This window comes from Salmo salar, chromosome 24 (genome assembly GCF_965601325.2).
Source record: "Salmo salar chromosome 24, fSalSal1, whole genome shotgun sequence".
Classification (NCBI taxonomy): Eukaryota; Metazoa; Chordata; class Actinopteri; order Salmoniformes; family Salmonidae; genus Salmo; species Salmo salar.
In genome coordinates this window covers 18,798,549-18,811,815 of record NC_138314.1, presented here as the reverse complement: position 1 = coordinate 18,811,815, position 13,267 = coordinate 18,798,549, and the positions used below count along the sequence as shown (strand labels likewise).

Below are 13,267 nucleotides of genomic sequence, written 5' to 3'. Positions count from 1 at the left end.
TGGACTGAGGTGATTGACTGCATCCTGAATGGCACCGTATGAAGCAGCAGGTAGCCTAGTGGTTAAGAGCATTGGGCCAGTAAGCGAAAGGTTTGAGTCCCTGAGCCAACTAGGTGAAAAATCTAACGATGTGCCCTTGAGCAAGGCGCTTAACTCCAATTGTTCCTGTAAGTCACTCTGGATAAGAGTGTCAGGTAAATGTAATAATTCCCTTCAAAATGCACTACTTTTGACCAGGGCCAATAGCACTACATAGAGAATAGGGTTCCATTTTGGACTCATCCATCGTCTCTCTCTTGGCTTGGAATGTGTTTGATGTGATATCAGCCAGCAGAATATCTGTCTTGGCTCTGGGTCCAACTCAGTGTACAGTGTGTTCTGTTCTGCTCTGCTCCAATACCTGCTGTGTGGATTGTCCCTGACTGTATGTACTGTATATCATTGTTTGTCTTGAATGTGAATTACTGTGTAAGATTTAAGTGTGCAATATGTGTGTGTGTTTGTATGATATGTCTGGACTGCGTGTGTGTGTGTGTGTGTGTGTGTGTGTGTGTGTGTGTGTGTGTGTGTGTGTGTGTGTGTGTGTGTGTGTGTGTGTGTGTGTGTGTGTGTGTGTGTTTTGAGGCCCAGGTAGCCAGTCTCTCTGTAGTAGGTGACAGGTACGGAATAGGGGGATTCGGGGGAAGGTGTTAAATAGGGTAGGGGTTACTCCTCAGGCCCATCTCCTCCATCCTGCCTGCTTTACCCTGATGGCTGCTCCCATGGTGGCCAGAGACAACTACGCCGTGAGGGGGATGAGGTTGCCTATAGGCCATACAAACAGGGCAGCAGTGTGTGTGTGTGTGTGTGTGTGTGTGTGTGTGTGTGTGTGTGTGTGTGTGTGTGTGTGTGTGTGTGTGTGTGTGTGATTCTCCAGCTCATTAGGCCAGCTTAGCCATGGTTTGCTAAACACTCTACCTCTGTTCTATAATGCTGCCAGCGCTAATGCTACAATCAAGATTAGCATCAAACACATTCCCAGGTTAAACGCTCATAACGAACATAGGATTCAATACATGCATACAAGTAGGTGTAACGAGACCTCAGGCTGCTGAAGAGAGACACCCTGTGGACAAACAGGAACCCTACAGCCATAACCAGTACATTTTATCTGCAGTCTCAGGTTACCATTGACAGCCATTCTCCTTCAAATCATGTATAATGCAATGTGTGTCATTTCAAACCAAGTCTGTATTAGTGTTTTGGAATTGTCTCAAGTGTTTTGAGTGTGGTTGTGAAATTGGATGTGATATTGGTAATGTGTTGTGTGTGTGTGTCTCCCAGTGTGTTGTTGTTGTGCAGAGTGAGGGGTCAGCCTGATGGAGGTTCGGTGGAGGCTTGGCTGTGGCAGTCGTGTCTCTTGTACCCAGTCTGAGTAGATACATCTGCCATGGGCTAGCTCACCGACCACCCAGCTGCACTGCCTCTCTCCCTCCCCTCCCTCCCTACCGACCTCCCTCCCCCTTCCTCCTCAACCCTCCTCTCCTCACACCCTCATAACCCCTCAAGTTATTTCTCTCTTAAGCCCTCTACTTATTTCCCCCCCTCCTTTGTCATTCTCTTTATCCCTCATGCTCCATTTCCCATCTCTGCTCCCCCCCCCGCCCCACCCCCCCCCCGCCCCTCCAGTCTGCAGTAGAGTGATGGTGTGCTGTGGTCTCTCCACTCAGAGGAATAATATCAGTGGTGTGGGAAAGGTCCAACCTCACATGTCCTGTGTCACTGAAGGAAGGCTGTGTGAGGTCAGACCTATCTCACACAGCTCGTATTCTTCCCAGCCCCGAGACCACCGGCCTGCCATCCCCCTCCCATCCTCTTCCTCCTCCTCACCATCATCATCATCATAATTCCAGCCACTGTTATTGCTAACTGAGCACTGTTAATCTCTAGTAGATGCTGTATGTGTAGAGGCTGTTTGTCTTGACCATACGGTACAGTTGGACTCAGTTACATACTTTAGCATTTTATACATCTAGGAAGAGCTGTATAATAAGCAGAGCAGTTCTTGTCTGGGGATCTGATCTTTTGGTGTGTCTCAGGGTGCTGTGTGAGATTGCGTTCAGTGTCTGGGTTCTGACTTGTTGGTGTGATTATGGTGTGTGAGAGCGGAGTGTGTGATGGAGGCCCAAAGGTCTGTGTTTTTTAGTTCTGTGTGTGCAGTGTGTGTTAGGGACCCTACAGTGTGAGGTCTCCTCTTCTCTCTCTCCTCCCTCAGAATGGGCTCAACGGGTTGCATCTGGCCTCTAAAGAAGGCCACGTTAAAATGGTGCTGGAGCTGCTACATGGAGGCATCGATGTGGAAACCCAGACTAAGGTACTCCCACAACCTCCTGCACTATACCACATTACCACTCATGTACTCCACAAAGCCTATGCCACCACCAAAGTACAATATACTGCATACTCAAATGATTCTACTTACCGTAAAACTTCAGTTAAACGCTGAGTCTCAAATAGCCGGGCAACAGCATACAGGTCAGCAGATCAACGGCTGTTTCAAATAAATGCTGGGTCTAAATTAATTGCTAACGAGGTTACCATGAATTACCATGAATTGTTTAGAAGATTTAATGTTTGATTTGTTACAATTCAGTAAAAAAATTATGGCAATCATCCGTTTTTATCGCCAGTAAGAAACTGCTAACCAGTGACTGCTAACAGCTGAGAACTGCTAGCTAACTGATAGGCACAAAAAAAAGTCAACGACTTCGGGAGTACAGACCCCCAGAAATCTGCCAATCGACCTCTGGTGAAAGTAAGAACTGGTGAAAATGCACAATTAAAGAGGAGAATAATTATTATGTCAAATAAGTAATTTTTTCCTAAATAAAGGCAAACTAAGACAAAAGAAATGTGACACAGTGTGTAAATGATAACACATTACCGCAGGAAATTAAGAAATTGATTAGATTTCTAGAATTAAAACAATTAACTTCGCAAATGAGCAAAAGCTGTGTGCATTAAGGAAATAGACACCTAGCCTGTTGTGTTCAGTGATTTAAGCAAATAAACGCATGGGCTATGAATTGAAGTTTTACGGTATTAAAGCGTACTACTACTTACAAGTACCACACTACTTTAGATGCTTTCATACAAACACTATGTCTCATGTCTTCTCTTGTCCTGTGCCTCCACAGAAAGGCAACACAGCTCTGCACATTGCTGCCCTGGCTGGGCAGGAGCAAGTGGTGGCAGAGCTGGTAAATTACGGGGCCAACATCAATGCCCAGTCCCAGGTGAGACCCCCACCAGTGTCAGAGGAGACCCCGACCCCACTGGCAGAACCTCCTGCAGAAGAGCCACCAGCCACAACGGATACACATACAGTTAGATACAGTTATAATACAGTTATGCTGCATTATACTGCATGGAACTCAGGGTTTGGGGTCTGAATTTCGGAATGTATTTCGATTCAACCCACGAATTGAAATTTGAATTTGAATTAAAGGAAGTATAATTTAATTCAAAGAAATTCAACTGAGACATGAAACATGAAAGTCTCATTCCTTTGCCACATCTGCCAGTTATTACTAAAAATAATTAAGATACCATTTCAACATAAGCTTGATTATAACTGACATTTTTCATCAGCATTTTGATTTGTATTTTTGTCATGAAATGTTAGGTAGTTCCCTTCCATTCTGGAGTGTTTGAACTAATGGGACATTTATTTTTCCCCCCAGATATTTAATAACATGTAAGTAAATTATGAATTATTACAGACAACCTACAAAATGATCTTAGAATATTTCCATACCACTGTAATTATTTAAAACTTAAACTTAAAAATGTATTTTTTCATTATGTTATACATAGTATAGCACTGTACCATACATGATGTCAAAATAAATATTTGTATAGTGAATTGTAGCTATTTGAATTTCATTGAATTTCCTTTAATTGTACTTAATTGATTTCAAATTCAATGCAATTTTTGCTTCCTGTGGGATGTGCCCAATTCAAATTCAAGTATTGCTGTGAGCAGCATTGAGAGCAGCATTAACAGGGTCCGAGTAATAGAAATAGCAGCTCTTGGTCACTCGTCGGGCACTCTGGCAATGAAATGGGCAAAGGCCATACCTTTAAGCATGTTTACCAATTGCACGTTTTCCAAATTGCACGATTCTACCTCTAATACGTGATGAGGTATGTCTAATACATGCTACTATGTTACTGCCATAGACTACTGTCCCTTCCAACTTCATGTTTACCAAATTCCATTCCCTTAAGTCCTACGGTTCAATAGTTATAGCCTTCAGTGCACAGTAGTGCCTCAGTAAAGGCCATCTTTATCCACAACACATTTTCCTTAGCAATTTAGCTAGGGACTAGTTTGGAGATTCTACATATCAAATATTCAGTGAATCTGAGTTGTGGTTCATGTGAAGAAGAAATGTTAAATCATTTTAGCATTAGCATTACATTAGCACTTTTTGGTCAAAGTTAAATGACCTGTGTTTTCCATGTTATTTTAAGATATCAACACTAAACTACGTACATATCTTCAGGGACATGTTGTCAATCACCTGTACGAGTTGGATTTGATAGTTTGGGCAAATGTTTTGAATGTGTTTTGGATGTGTGCATGGTTTTTAATTAACTGTAGTGCTACATTACCTAGGGGCCAATGAGTGCATCATAGGTACGCATGATGGGTTCTACCATCCTGCCAAATTCTACAGCGTTTTACCCATGTGTTGTTGAGATATTGACCAAAAGGAAAAATGCACAAAGAAGAACACTAACAAAAGCAATAGGGTTCCTGCACCTTCGGCGCTAGGATCCCTAATTAAAGAGAGCTATTTTCAATAAAATTCAGAATTGACCCCAACCCTGATTGAGTAAAAATAAAGAAAGAAAGTCGCACAGTCTACTGTATATATGCTCATGAATTTGTTGGGAGCATTTATAGTGCATAACTTTCTTTATTTTTACACAGTTTCAGTTTACTATTCCGTTAGTCAGCACCTCTACTAACATTTTTGGGTGTGCATAAACTCCTGCATTTGGCCCAACTCCCGATTGAAACATGATGTCAGGCCATCGTACACTCTTAGAAAAAAGGTGCTTTCTCTAACCTAAAAGGGTTCCCCATAGGAAAACCCTTTGCAGAACCCTTTTTGGTTCCACGTAGAACCCTTTTGGTTCCAGGTAGAACCCAAAAGATTTCTACCTGGAACCAAAAAGGGTTCTCCTATGGAGACAGCCGAAGAACCCTTTTGGAACCCTCTTTTCTAAGAGTGTATTAGCTAAATGCAACTCTGTTAATATCTGTCTGCCTTCTTGTCTTTCTGTGTGCTTGTGCTTCCTCTGTGTGTGTGTGTGTGTGTGTGTGTGTGTGTGTGTGTGTGTGTGTGTGTGTGTGTGTGTGTGTTGCTGTTGCGTTGTGCTCCTCCCTGTGTGTATGTGTCCATGTGTGTGTCTGTCTGTAACAGAAGGGCTTCACTCCGCTCTACATGGCCGCACAAGAGAATCATCTAGAAGTTGTGAAGTTCCTTTTGGAGAACGGGGCCAATCAAAGCATTCCTACTGAGGTAACAGCCAATCAGCAGATTCAGGGTTGCACAATGCAGGGCCTCCCGAGTGGCGCAGGGGTCTAAGGTACTACATCACAGTGCTTGAGGCGTCACTACAGCCCCAGGTTAGATCCCAGGCTGTGTCACAGCTGGCCGTGACCGGGAGACCCATGAGGCGTTGCACAAATGGCTCAAGGTTAGGGGAGGGTTTGGCCGGCCAGGATTTCCTTGTTCCATCGTTTTCTAGTGACTCCTTGTGGCGGGCCGGGCGCCTGCAAGCTGAAGTGTACTGTGTTTTGGAGGACGAATGGCTCTCGACCTTCGCCTCGCCTCGGTAGGGGAGTTGCAGCGATGGGACAAGACTGTAACTACCAATTGGGGAGAAAAAGGGGTAAAAGTTTATTTTTAAAAAAGTTGCAAAAAAAAATAAAAACACTCACCAAATTCCCAGGTTTTTCAGGAATCCAAGTTGGAACATTCCCAGAATCAGGAAGGTATAAGCAGGAAATTATTCATTTTCAAACTTTACAACACACCTCCTGTACTATTCCCTCTATCGCATATCAATCCTTTTGACTCTCACTGTCCTTCCCTTTCCCGTCTCTCTGGGTCACTAAACCTTTCTTCGCCTCTGTCTCCGCTCCTCTCTCCTCTGTCAGGATGGCTTTACCCCTCTCGCCGTGGCTCTTCAGCAGGGACATGAGAACGTTGTGGCCCTGCTCATCAATTACGGCACCAAGGGCAAAGTTCGCCTCCCCGCGCTGCACATAGCAGCACGGAACGACGACACGCGCACAGCTGCTGTGCTTCTACAGAACGACCCCAACGCAGACGTCCTGAGCAAGGTAGGTACTCACCGTGTGTTTGTCTTCAAATAGTTTACTGTGTCCCAGAGCGAGTGGAGGAGACGATACTTGTCAAATTAGAACACATCAAGGCCTTTAGTATAAGAGCTCTGGTCTCCTGTGTCCCTACAGACAGGCTTCACACCACTTCATATCGCTGCACACTACGAGAACCTGAGCGTCGCACAACTGTTGCTCAACAGAGGAGCCAATGTCAACTTCACCCCTAAGGTATGTCTGTTCCCCTCTGCCCTAGCATCACTGACACATAGTATTGTTACCAGTCCCTCAACGGGTCTCTTTCTTGTCTTACTGCTTTTCTCCTCTGTAATTCTCTCTAGAATGGCATCACACCTTTGCACATCGCATCCAGGAGGGGGAATGTGATCATGGTACGACTCCTGCTGGACCGAGGGGCACAGATTGATGCCAAGACCAAGGTACTGTACTGTATCCACTATGTCTCTCTCTAGTCTCTAGTGTCAAGCCCTGTCCTGTTACACAAATGATACTATATCGCCCTAGACCAGTGGTTAACTGTCCTCTCTCGCTCTCTCGCTCCAGGATGAGTTGACTCCACTGCACTGTGCAGCCAGGAATGGACACGTGAGGATCATTGAGATCCTGTTAGACCAAGGGGCTCCCATCCAGGCCAAGACCAAGGTACACCTAACGCTAACCCACCAAGTCCTGATCCCTGGACAGTTGTGCTCAAATGCTGCATGCACACAACACAATAAGTAATGGATTGCATCATCCCTCTCTCCTTCTCTCTCTCCCCCCCACTCTCCTACAGAACGGCCTTTCTCCCATCCACATGTCAGCACAGGGGGACCACATGGACTGTGTGAGGCAACTAATGCAGTACAATGCTGCAATTGATGACATCACACTGGACCACCTGACCCCCCTGCATGTTGCGGCCCACTGTGGGCACCACCGCATGGCCAAAGTGCTGCTGGACAAGGGAGCCAAACCCAACTCTCGTGCACTGGTCAGTACTACAATCATACATACAGTTGAAGTCAGAAGTTTACATACACTTAGGCTGGAATTTTCCAAGCTGTTTAAAGCCACAGTCAACTTAGTGAATGTAAACTTCTGACCCACTGGAATTGTGATACAGTGAATTATAAGTGAAATAATTTGTCTGTAAACAATTGTTGGAAAAATGACTTGTGTCATGCACAAAGTGTCCTAACCAACTTGCCAAAACTATATTTTGTTAACAAGAAATTTGTGGAGTGGTTAAAAAACGAGTTTTAATGACTCCAACCTAAGTGTAAGTAAACTTCCGACTTCAACTGTATATACAGTACTATGTATTCATTACACACACACACATACATACACACACACACACACACACACCTTCAGTGTGCAGCTGTGTTGAGGTGGTGTGCCTTAGTGACGCAGCTGTTGTGTCCTCAGAATGGTTTCACTCCGCTTCACATCGCCTGTAAGAAGAACCACATGCGTGTGATGGACCTCTTGCTGAAACACTCTGCTTCCCTAGAGGCTGTGACGGAGGTGAGAGAGATTGGGGCGAGAGAAAGAGATGGAATGTATGCTAGGGAAAGATAAGATTCTGCCAAGGAGAGAGGGATGATTGTTTTATTGTCTGTTTTTTATCTCCCCAGTCTGGCCTGACCCCTTTACATGTGGCCTCGTTCATGGGCCACCGCAAAATCGTCACCATCCTGGTACAGAAGGGAGCTTCTCCCAGTGCTTCCAATGTGGTGAGTCCCCTCCCCATCCATCCACCTCATCACTGACTGAACTGGCTCCTCTGGCCCCTTTTCACAATGCTTTTGTGTTATGGACTTACACTATTCACATTTGTGTTTGTCTGATTGTGTGTGAGCAGAAAGTGGAGACTCCTCTCCACATGGCATGTAGAGCAGGACACTATGAGGTGGCAGAGTTCTTACTGACCAATGCAGCGCCAGTAGACGCCAAGGCCAAGGTAATGACTACACACACACACACACACACACACACACACACACACACACACACACACACACACACACACACACACACACACACACACACACACACACACACACACACACACACACACACACACACACACACACACACAATCAGAACAACATTCAGTGCGCTTGCTCGTTCCCCACATGACTCCCAACACCATATGTCTGTACCTCTCCTCCCTCTCTCCTGTCCTCCACCCCACCCTGTCCAGGATGACCAGACACCACTCCACTGTGCGTGTCGGATGGGCCACAAGGAGCTGGTTAAGCTGCTGCTGGAGCACAAGGCCAACCCCAACTCCACCACCACGTCCGGACACACACCCCTCCACATCGCTGCCCGCGAGGGACACGCTCAGACCACACGCATCTTACTGGACATGGAGGCCCAGCAGACCAAGATGACCAAGGTACAGTCTGTTGTCCGATGCCCACACACTCTAATCTCTCTGGGTGTTTCTCAATGTGGGCCTGTGTGCTCTCCCCGATGTCTCTATATCTCTATCTGGGATGTCTCTGCAGAAAGGCTTCACTCCTCTCCATGTGGCTTCGAAATATGGCAAAGTGGACGTGGCAGAGCTGCTGCTGGAGAGAGGGGGCAACCCTAACGCTGCTGGCAAGGTAAGGGTTGTAGAACACAGGGAGGAGGGAAGAACAGGGGTGTGTGGAGGGAATGGCCAAAAGGTATTTTGAGATTGAAGGATGCTTGAATAAAATTATGGTGGATTATATGTGTGTGTCTCCTTTACCTTCAGAATGGTCTGACTTCTCTCCATGTGGCTGTCCATCATGACAACTTGGACGTGGTTAACCTGCTGGTCAGCAAGGGAGGCTCCCCACACAGTGCAGCTCGGGTGAGAGACCAGACAAACACACACACACTCACACAAATATAATTGTACTATACACTAATATCCCTTTGGTTCTCTGTTTTAGAATGGCTACACCCCTCTCCACATAGCATCGAAGCAGAACCAGGTGGAGGTTGCTAGCAGCCTGCTGCAGTACGGTGCCTCGGCCAATGCCGAGTCCCTCCAGGGGGTCACGCCCCTCCACCTGGCCGCTCAGGAGGGCCGGCCTGACATGGTCGCCCTGCTCATCTCCAAACAGGCCAACGTCAACCTGGGGAACAAGGTGAGGCCTCAGGGACTGATACATGGAAGGAGTTAGGATGATTTGGGTGAGCGCTGTTCGTTCTGCTATAACAAGATGGCTTATCTTTGCCCCTGGCTCCTCTCCCCTCAGAGTGGACTGACTCCTCTCCACCTGGTGGCACAGGAAGGCCACGTGGGCATCGCTGATATCCTGGCGAAGCAGGGGGCGTCAGTGTATGCTGCCACACGGGTAAGACCACACTCCTGTTGACCTCTGGGACAAGGCGAGGGATACAACAGTATCGTTGATCAATAGCTCCCAGCGACATATACTGTACATCAGGACTCTGTAAACACTTTTCATTGTTAAAGCATCTCAGTAGATGATAGGATATTGCAGTAGATAATTGCATTCCATCACACATGAAAACTCCTCCTTTGTGCCAGGTTGTAGAGAGTTGGTATGAAGTACACACCCCGACCTCATCATGACTTACACACTGTTACAGTTTGTTATCGGAAGCTAATCTTAAATTCAGGGAATGTTAATGCAAGGTCAGTATGGTACCAGTAACAGAGCTACATGATGAACGATGGGGGCTCCATGGCAGATAGAGTGTCTGAGACGTGACCTTTCCTCTCCTTGGTATAAATAGCCACTGACTGCTTCTCCTGGCTCAGGGTTACGATACCAACATCAATAATAATAATAATAATAATAATAATAAACATCACCTAACTACCCTCAGGGCAGGGGCGTCCGTGGTTCACTAGACAACATTACCCGAAGACTCAGTGTATCAAACGCAGAGCTTGTAGGGTAAAGGGGACACACACTATAGATATTGTGTAGTGTGTATGTGTTGAATTTGTAATCATGTGACCTCGTGTTTAGTTAGCTATCCAGTTGTTAGTGTGTGCTGGTTGTATTTGATACTGATGGGGTCCTACTCTGTGTTTCTGTCCCACATCATGTCTCCGTTTCAGATGGGATACACCCCTCTCCATGTTGCCTGTCACTATGGCAATGTAAAGATGGTGAAGTTCCTCCTGCAGCAGCAGGCCAATGTCAACAGCAAGACTAAGGTGAGCACCTCCCTCTGGACGCCAATGGAACTACACTTACCCCAAATGCATTGTTAACCGTAAAGCACAGTAATATGAACTGGCTATGTGATGTGATTATTTTCATTGTGTCTGGTCAGTATGTTAATGATTGTGTCTCTGTCCCTCAGGTTGGTTACACTGCCCTGCACCAGGCAGCCCAACAGGGCCACACAGACATCGTCACCTTACTGCTCAAACATGGAGCCCAGCCGAACGAGGTCGCTACTGTACGCACCACTGCCTTTCACTCCCTTTCAGTCCTCCACCTCATCCATCATCCTCCTCCAACACTCCATCATCTGTTCAACGACTCTCTCTCAGTCTATCTCCTCTCTCTCTCTCTCTGTTAGAACGGTACGTCGGCCCTGTCCATCGCCAAGCGGTTGGGGTACATCTCTGTAATCGACGTTCTCAAACTGGTTACCGAGGAGACGGTTTCCATGGTGAGAAGTAAATAAGTACTACTGTTGATCATCTGAGTCTGTGTAGAAGTACTTTTTGGTGTTGTCAAATATCTTCCACTAATGCTTTTTATATCCCTCCCGATGCAGACATTATATACATTTTTGAGTAGTTTGTAATCCTTCTATGCTGCTCTTTATTCAGTTTTTAACCCGTCTCTCTTCTCTCTCTTCTCCCATTCTCTCCCTCAGACCACCACAGAGAAACATCGTATGAGTTTCCCAGAAACAGTGGATGAGATATTGGACGTATCAGAGGATGAAGGTACACAAAACTTAACAATACATTACAGACAGAACACAAGAAAACAGATTCAGTCCTGAACACACTTTCTCCTCCTTTTGGCCAGATAGAAGATGTATTGAACTTTCATTTCTTATTAATAGTGAGATTATAGCTATACAAATACCTCGTTATATTTTATGACACAATTAGTTGCCAGTCCATTCTATAAAAAGAAAATCTGAACACTTTGAATAGACTTATTATAAATGATTTGTAACTGTGCACAGCCTCCTAAAATATGCCTCTTTTGATTGTTTTTTAGGAATTGCACAGCTAACTATAGGTATGACTGTCTCCTTCTCTCTTCTCTGTGCGGTGCTCATAGGTCATCTTAGAGTGTGGCTCCATTTCAAGCTTGTGACGTCTCTCTCTGCCTCTCTTTCTCTCCACCTCTTTTCCGCCTGGTCCTTTTGCGACTTTCTCTCTCTCCTGATGCCCACTGTGGTGCATCCATTTCATGGCTCCATGTCTATAACCTTTCTTTATCCCTCCAATAACATAGACCTGACTATCAGTCACTAACACCCAAGATCAGATGTATTCTATCTCTCTCCATGTCACTGCGGCTGGGGGCTGGGGGCTGGGGGTGGCTGTCCTCACCAGCCTACTGGGTGAAACAGCACAGCCTACTGTACTGTACGAGAAAAGCCCTGTAGTGGAGGTTGTACACTAACCCATTAAGTGTATCAAACCATTCACTACGATTTTTTAATCTAGGTGAACATTTAATTATCTGGTTAAAAAATGTGCGAAAGCTACTGTACTGTATCAACATCCAAGATGTTACTGTACTGTATCAACATTAATATGTTACTGTACTGTATCAACATTAATATGTTACTGTACTGTATCAACATCCAAGATGTTACTGTACTCTATCAACATTAAGATGTTACTGTACTTTATCAACATCCAAGGTGTTACTGTACTGAATCAACATTAATATGTTACTGTACTGTATCAACATTAAGATGATACTGTACTGAATCAACATTAATATGTTACTGTACTGTATCAACATTAAGATGTTACTGTACTGTATCAACATTAATATGTTACTGTACTGTATCAACATCCAAGATGTTACTGTACTGAATCAACATTAATATGTTACTGTACTGTATCAACATTAAGATGTTACTGTACTGAATCAACATTAATATGTTACTGTACTGTATCAACATTAAGATGTTACTGTACTGTATCAACATCCAAGATGTTACTGTACTGTATCAACATTAAGATGTTACTGTACTGTATCAACATTAATATGTTACTGTACTGAATCAACATTAAGATGTTACTGTACTGTATCAACATTAAGATGTTACTGTACTGAATCAACATTAAGATGTTACTGTACTGTATCAACATTAAGATGTTACTGTACTGTATCAACATCCAAGATGTTACTGTACTGTATCAACATTAATATGTTACTGTACTGTATCAACATTAAGATGTTACTGTACTGTATCAACATTAAGATGTTACTGTACTGTATCAACATTCCACGGTGTTGATGGTGTTATCTGGCTGTTGCTGTCTTGTTGTTGTGATGTGTTTATCAATGTTCCTCCATTGTGATCCACTACATCCGCTGTCATTTGTATAGTCTGTTTCTGTAGTGTTTAAAGACGTGTGTGTGTGTGTGTGTGTGCTGTGTGTGTTTGTGTTAGTGTCTATATACTGTGAGGCAATGAGAACAAAGTAATGGTGCGACAAAAACAGTCCTACGGGTGTCTTATCAACCAGTAAAGGTCAAAATGTAAATGTTACAACACCTTGACTATGATGTCAGAGGAAGTCACACCCTTATATTTTTAGCTCCCTGATAATTTAACTGACAGATTGTCACCATTGGTCTAAAATTAGAAAGTAGCTTATTTGCTGTCTTAAAGACACAGATCACTTACTCAAAT

The 13,267-nt window shown here is 44.6% G+C and overlaps 1 protein-coding gene across 14 annotated transcripts in view; it reads left to right on the top strand.

Moving 5' to 3' along the window:
• The window catches only part of LOC106585259 (ankyrin-1), a 181,212-nt gene that overhangs the window by 124,955 nt on the left and 42,990 nt on the right, over positions 1–13,267 (top strand). For 9 of the 14 annotated variants that reach the window (XM_014171281.3, XM_014171269.3, XM_014171273.3 and 6 more), the window contains exons 3-23: positions 2,255–2,353; positions 3,177–3,365; positions 5,475–5,573; positions 6,215–6,400; positions 6,533–6,631; positions 6,742–6,840; positions 6,965–7,063; positions 7,197–7,394; positions 7,832–7,930; positions 8,041–8,139; positions 8,268–8,366; positions 8,610–8,807; positions 8,920–9,018; positions 9,153–9,251; positions 9,334–9,531; positions 9,643–9,741; positions 10,479–10,577; positions 10,727–10,825; positions 10,949–11,041; positions 11,252–11,324; positions 11,608–11,628. In XM_014171281.3, the coding sequence (XP_014026756.1) occupies positions 2,255–2,353; positions 3,177–3,365; positions 5,475–5,573; positions 6,215–6,400; positions 6,533–6,631; positions 6,742–6,840; positions 6,965–7,063; positions 7,197–7,394; positions 7,832–7,930; positions 8,041–8,139; positions 8,268–8,366; positions 8,610–8,807; positions 8,920–9,018; positions 9,153–9,251; positions 9,334–9,531; positions 9,643–9,741; positions 10,479–10,577; positions 10,727–10,825; positions 10,949–11,041; positions 11,252–11,324; positions 11,608–11,628 (2,443 nt within the window). The other 5 variants (XM_082968547.1, XM_014171275.3, XM_014171276.3 and 2 more) reach the window with 4 other exon arrangements.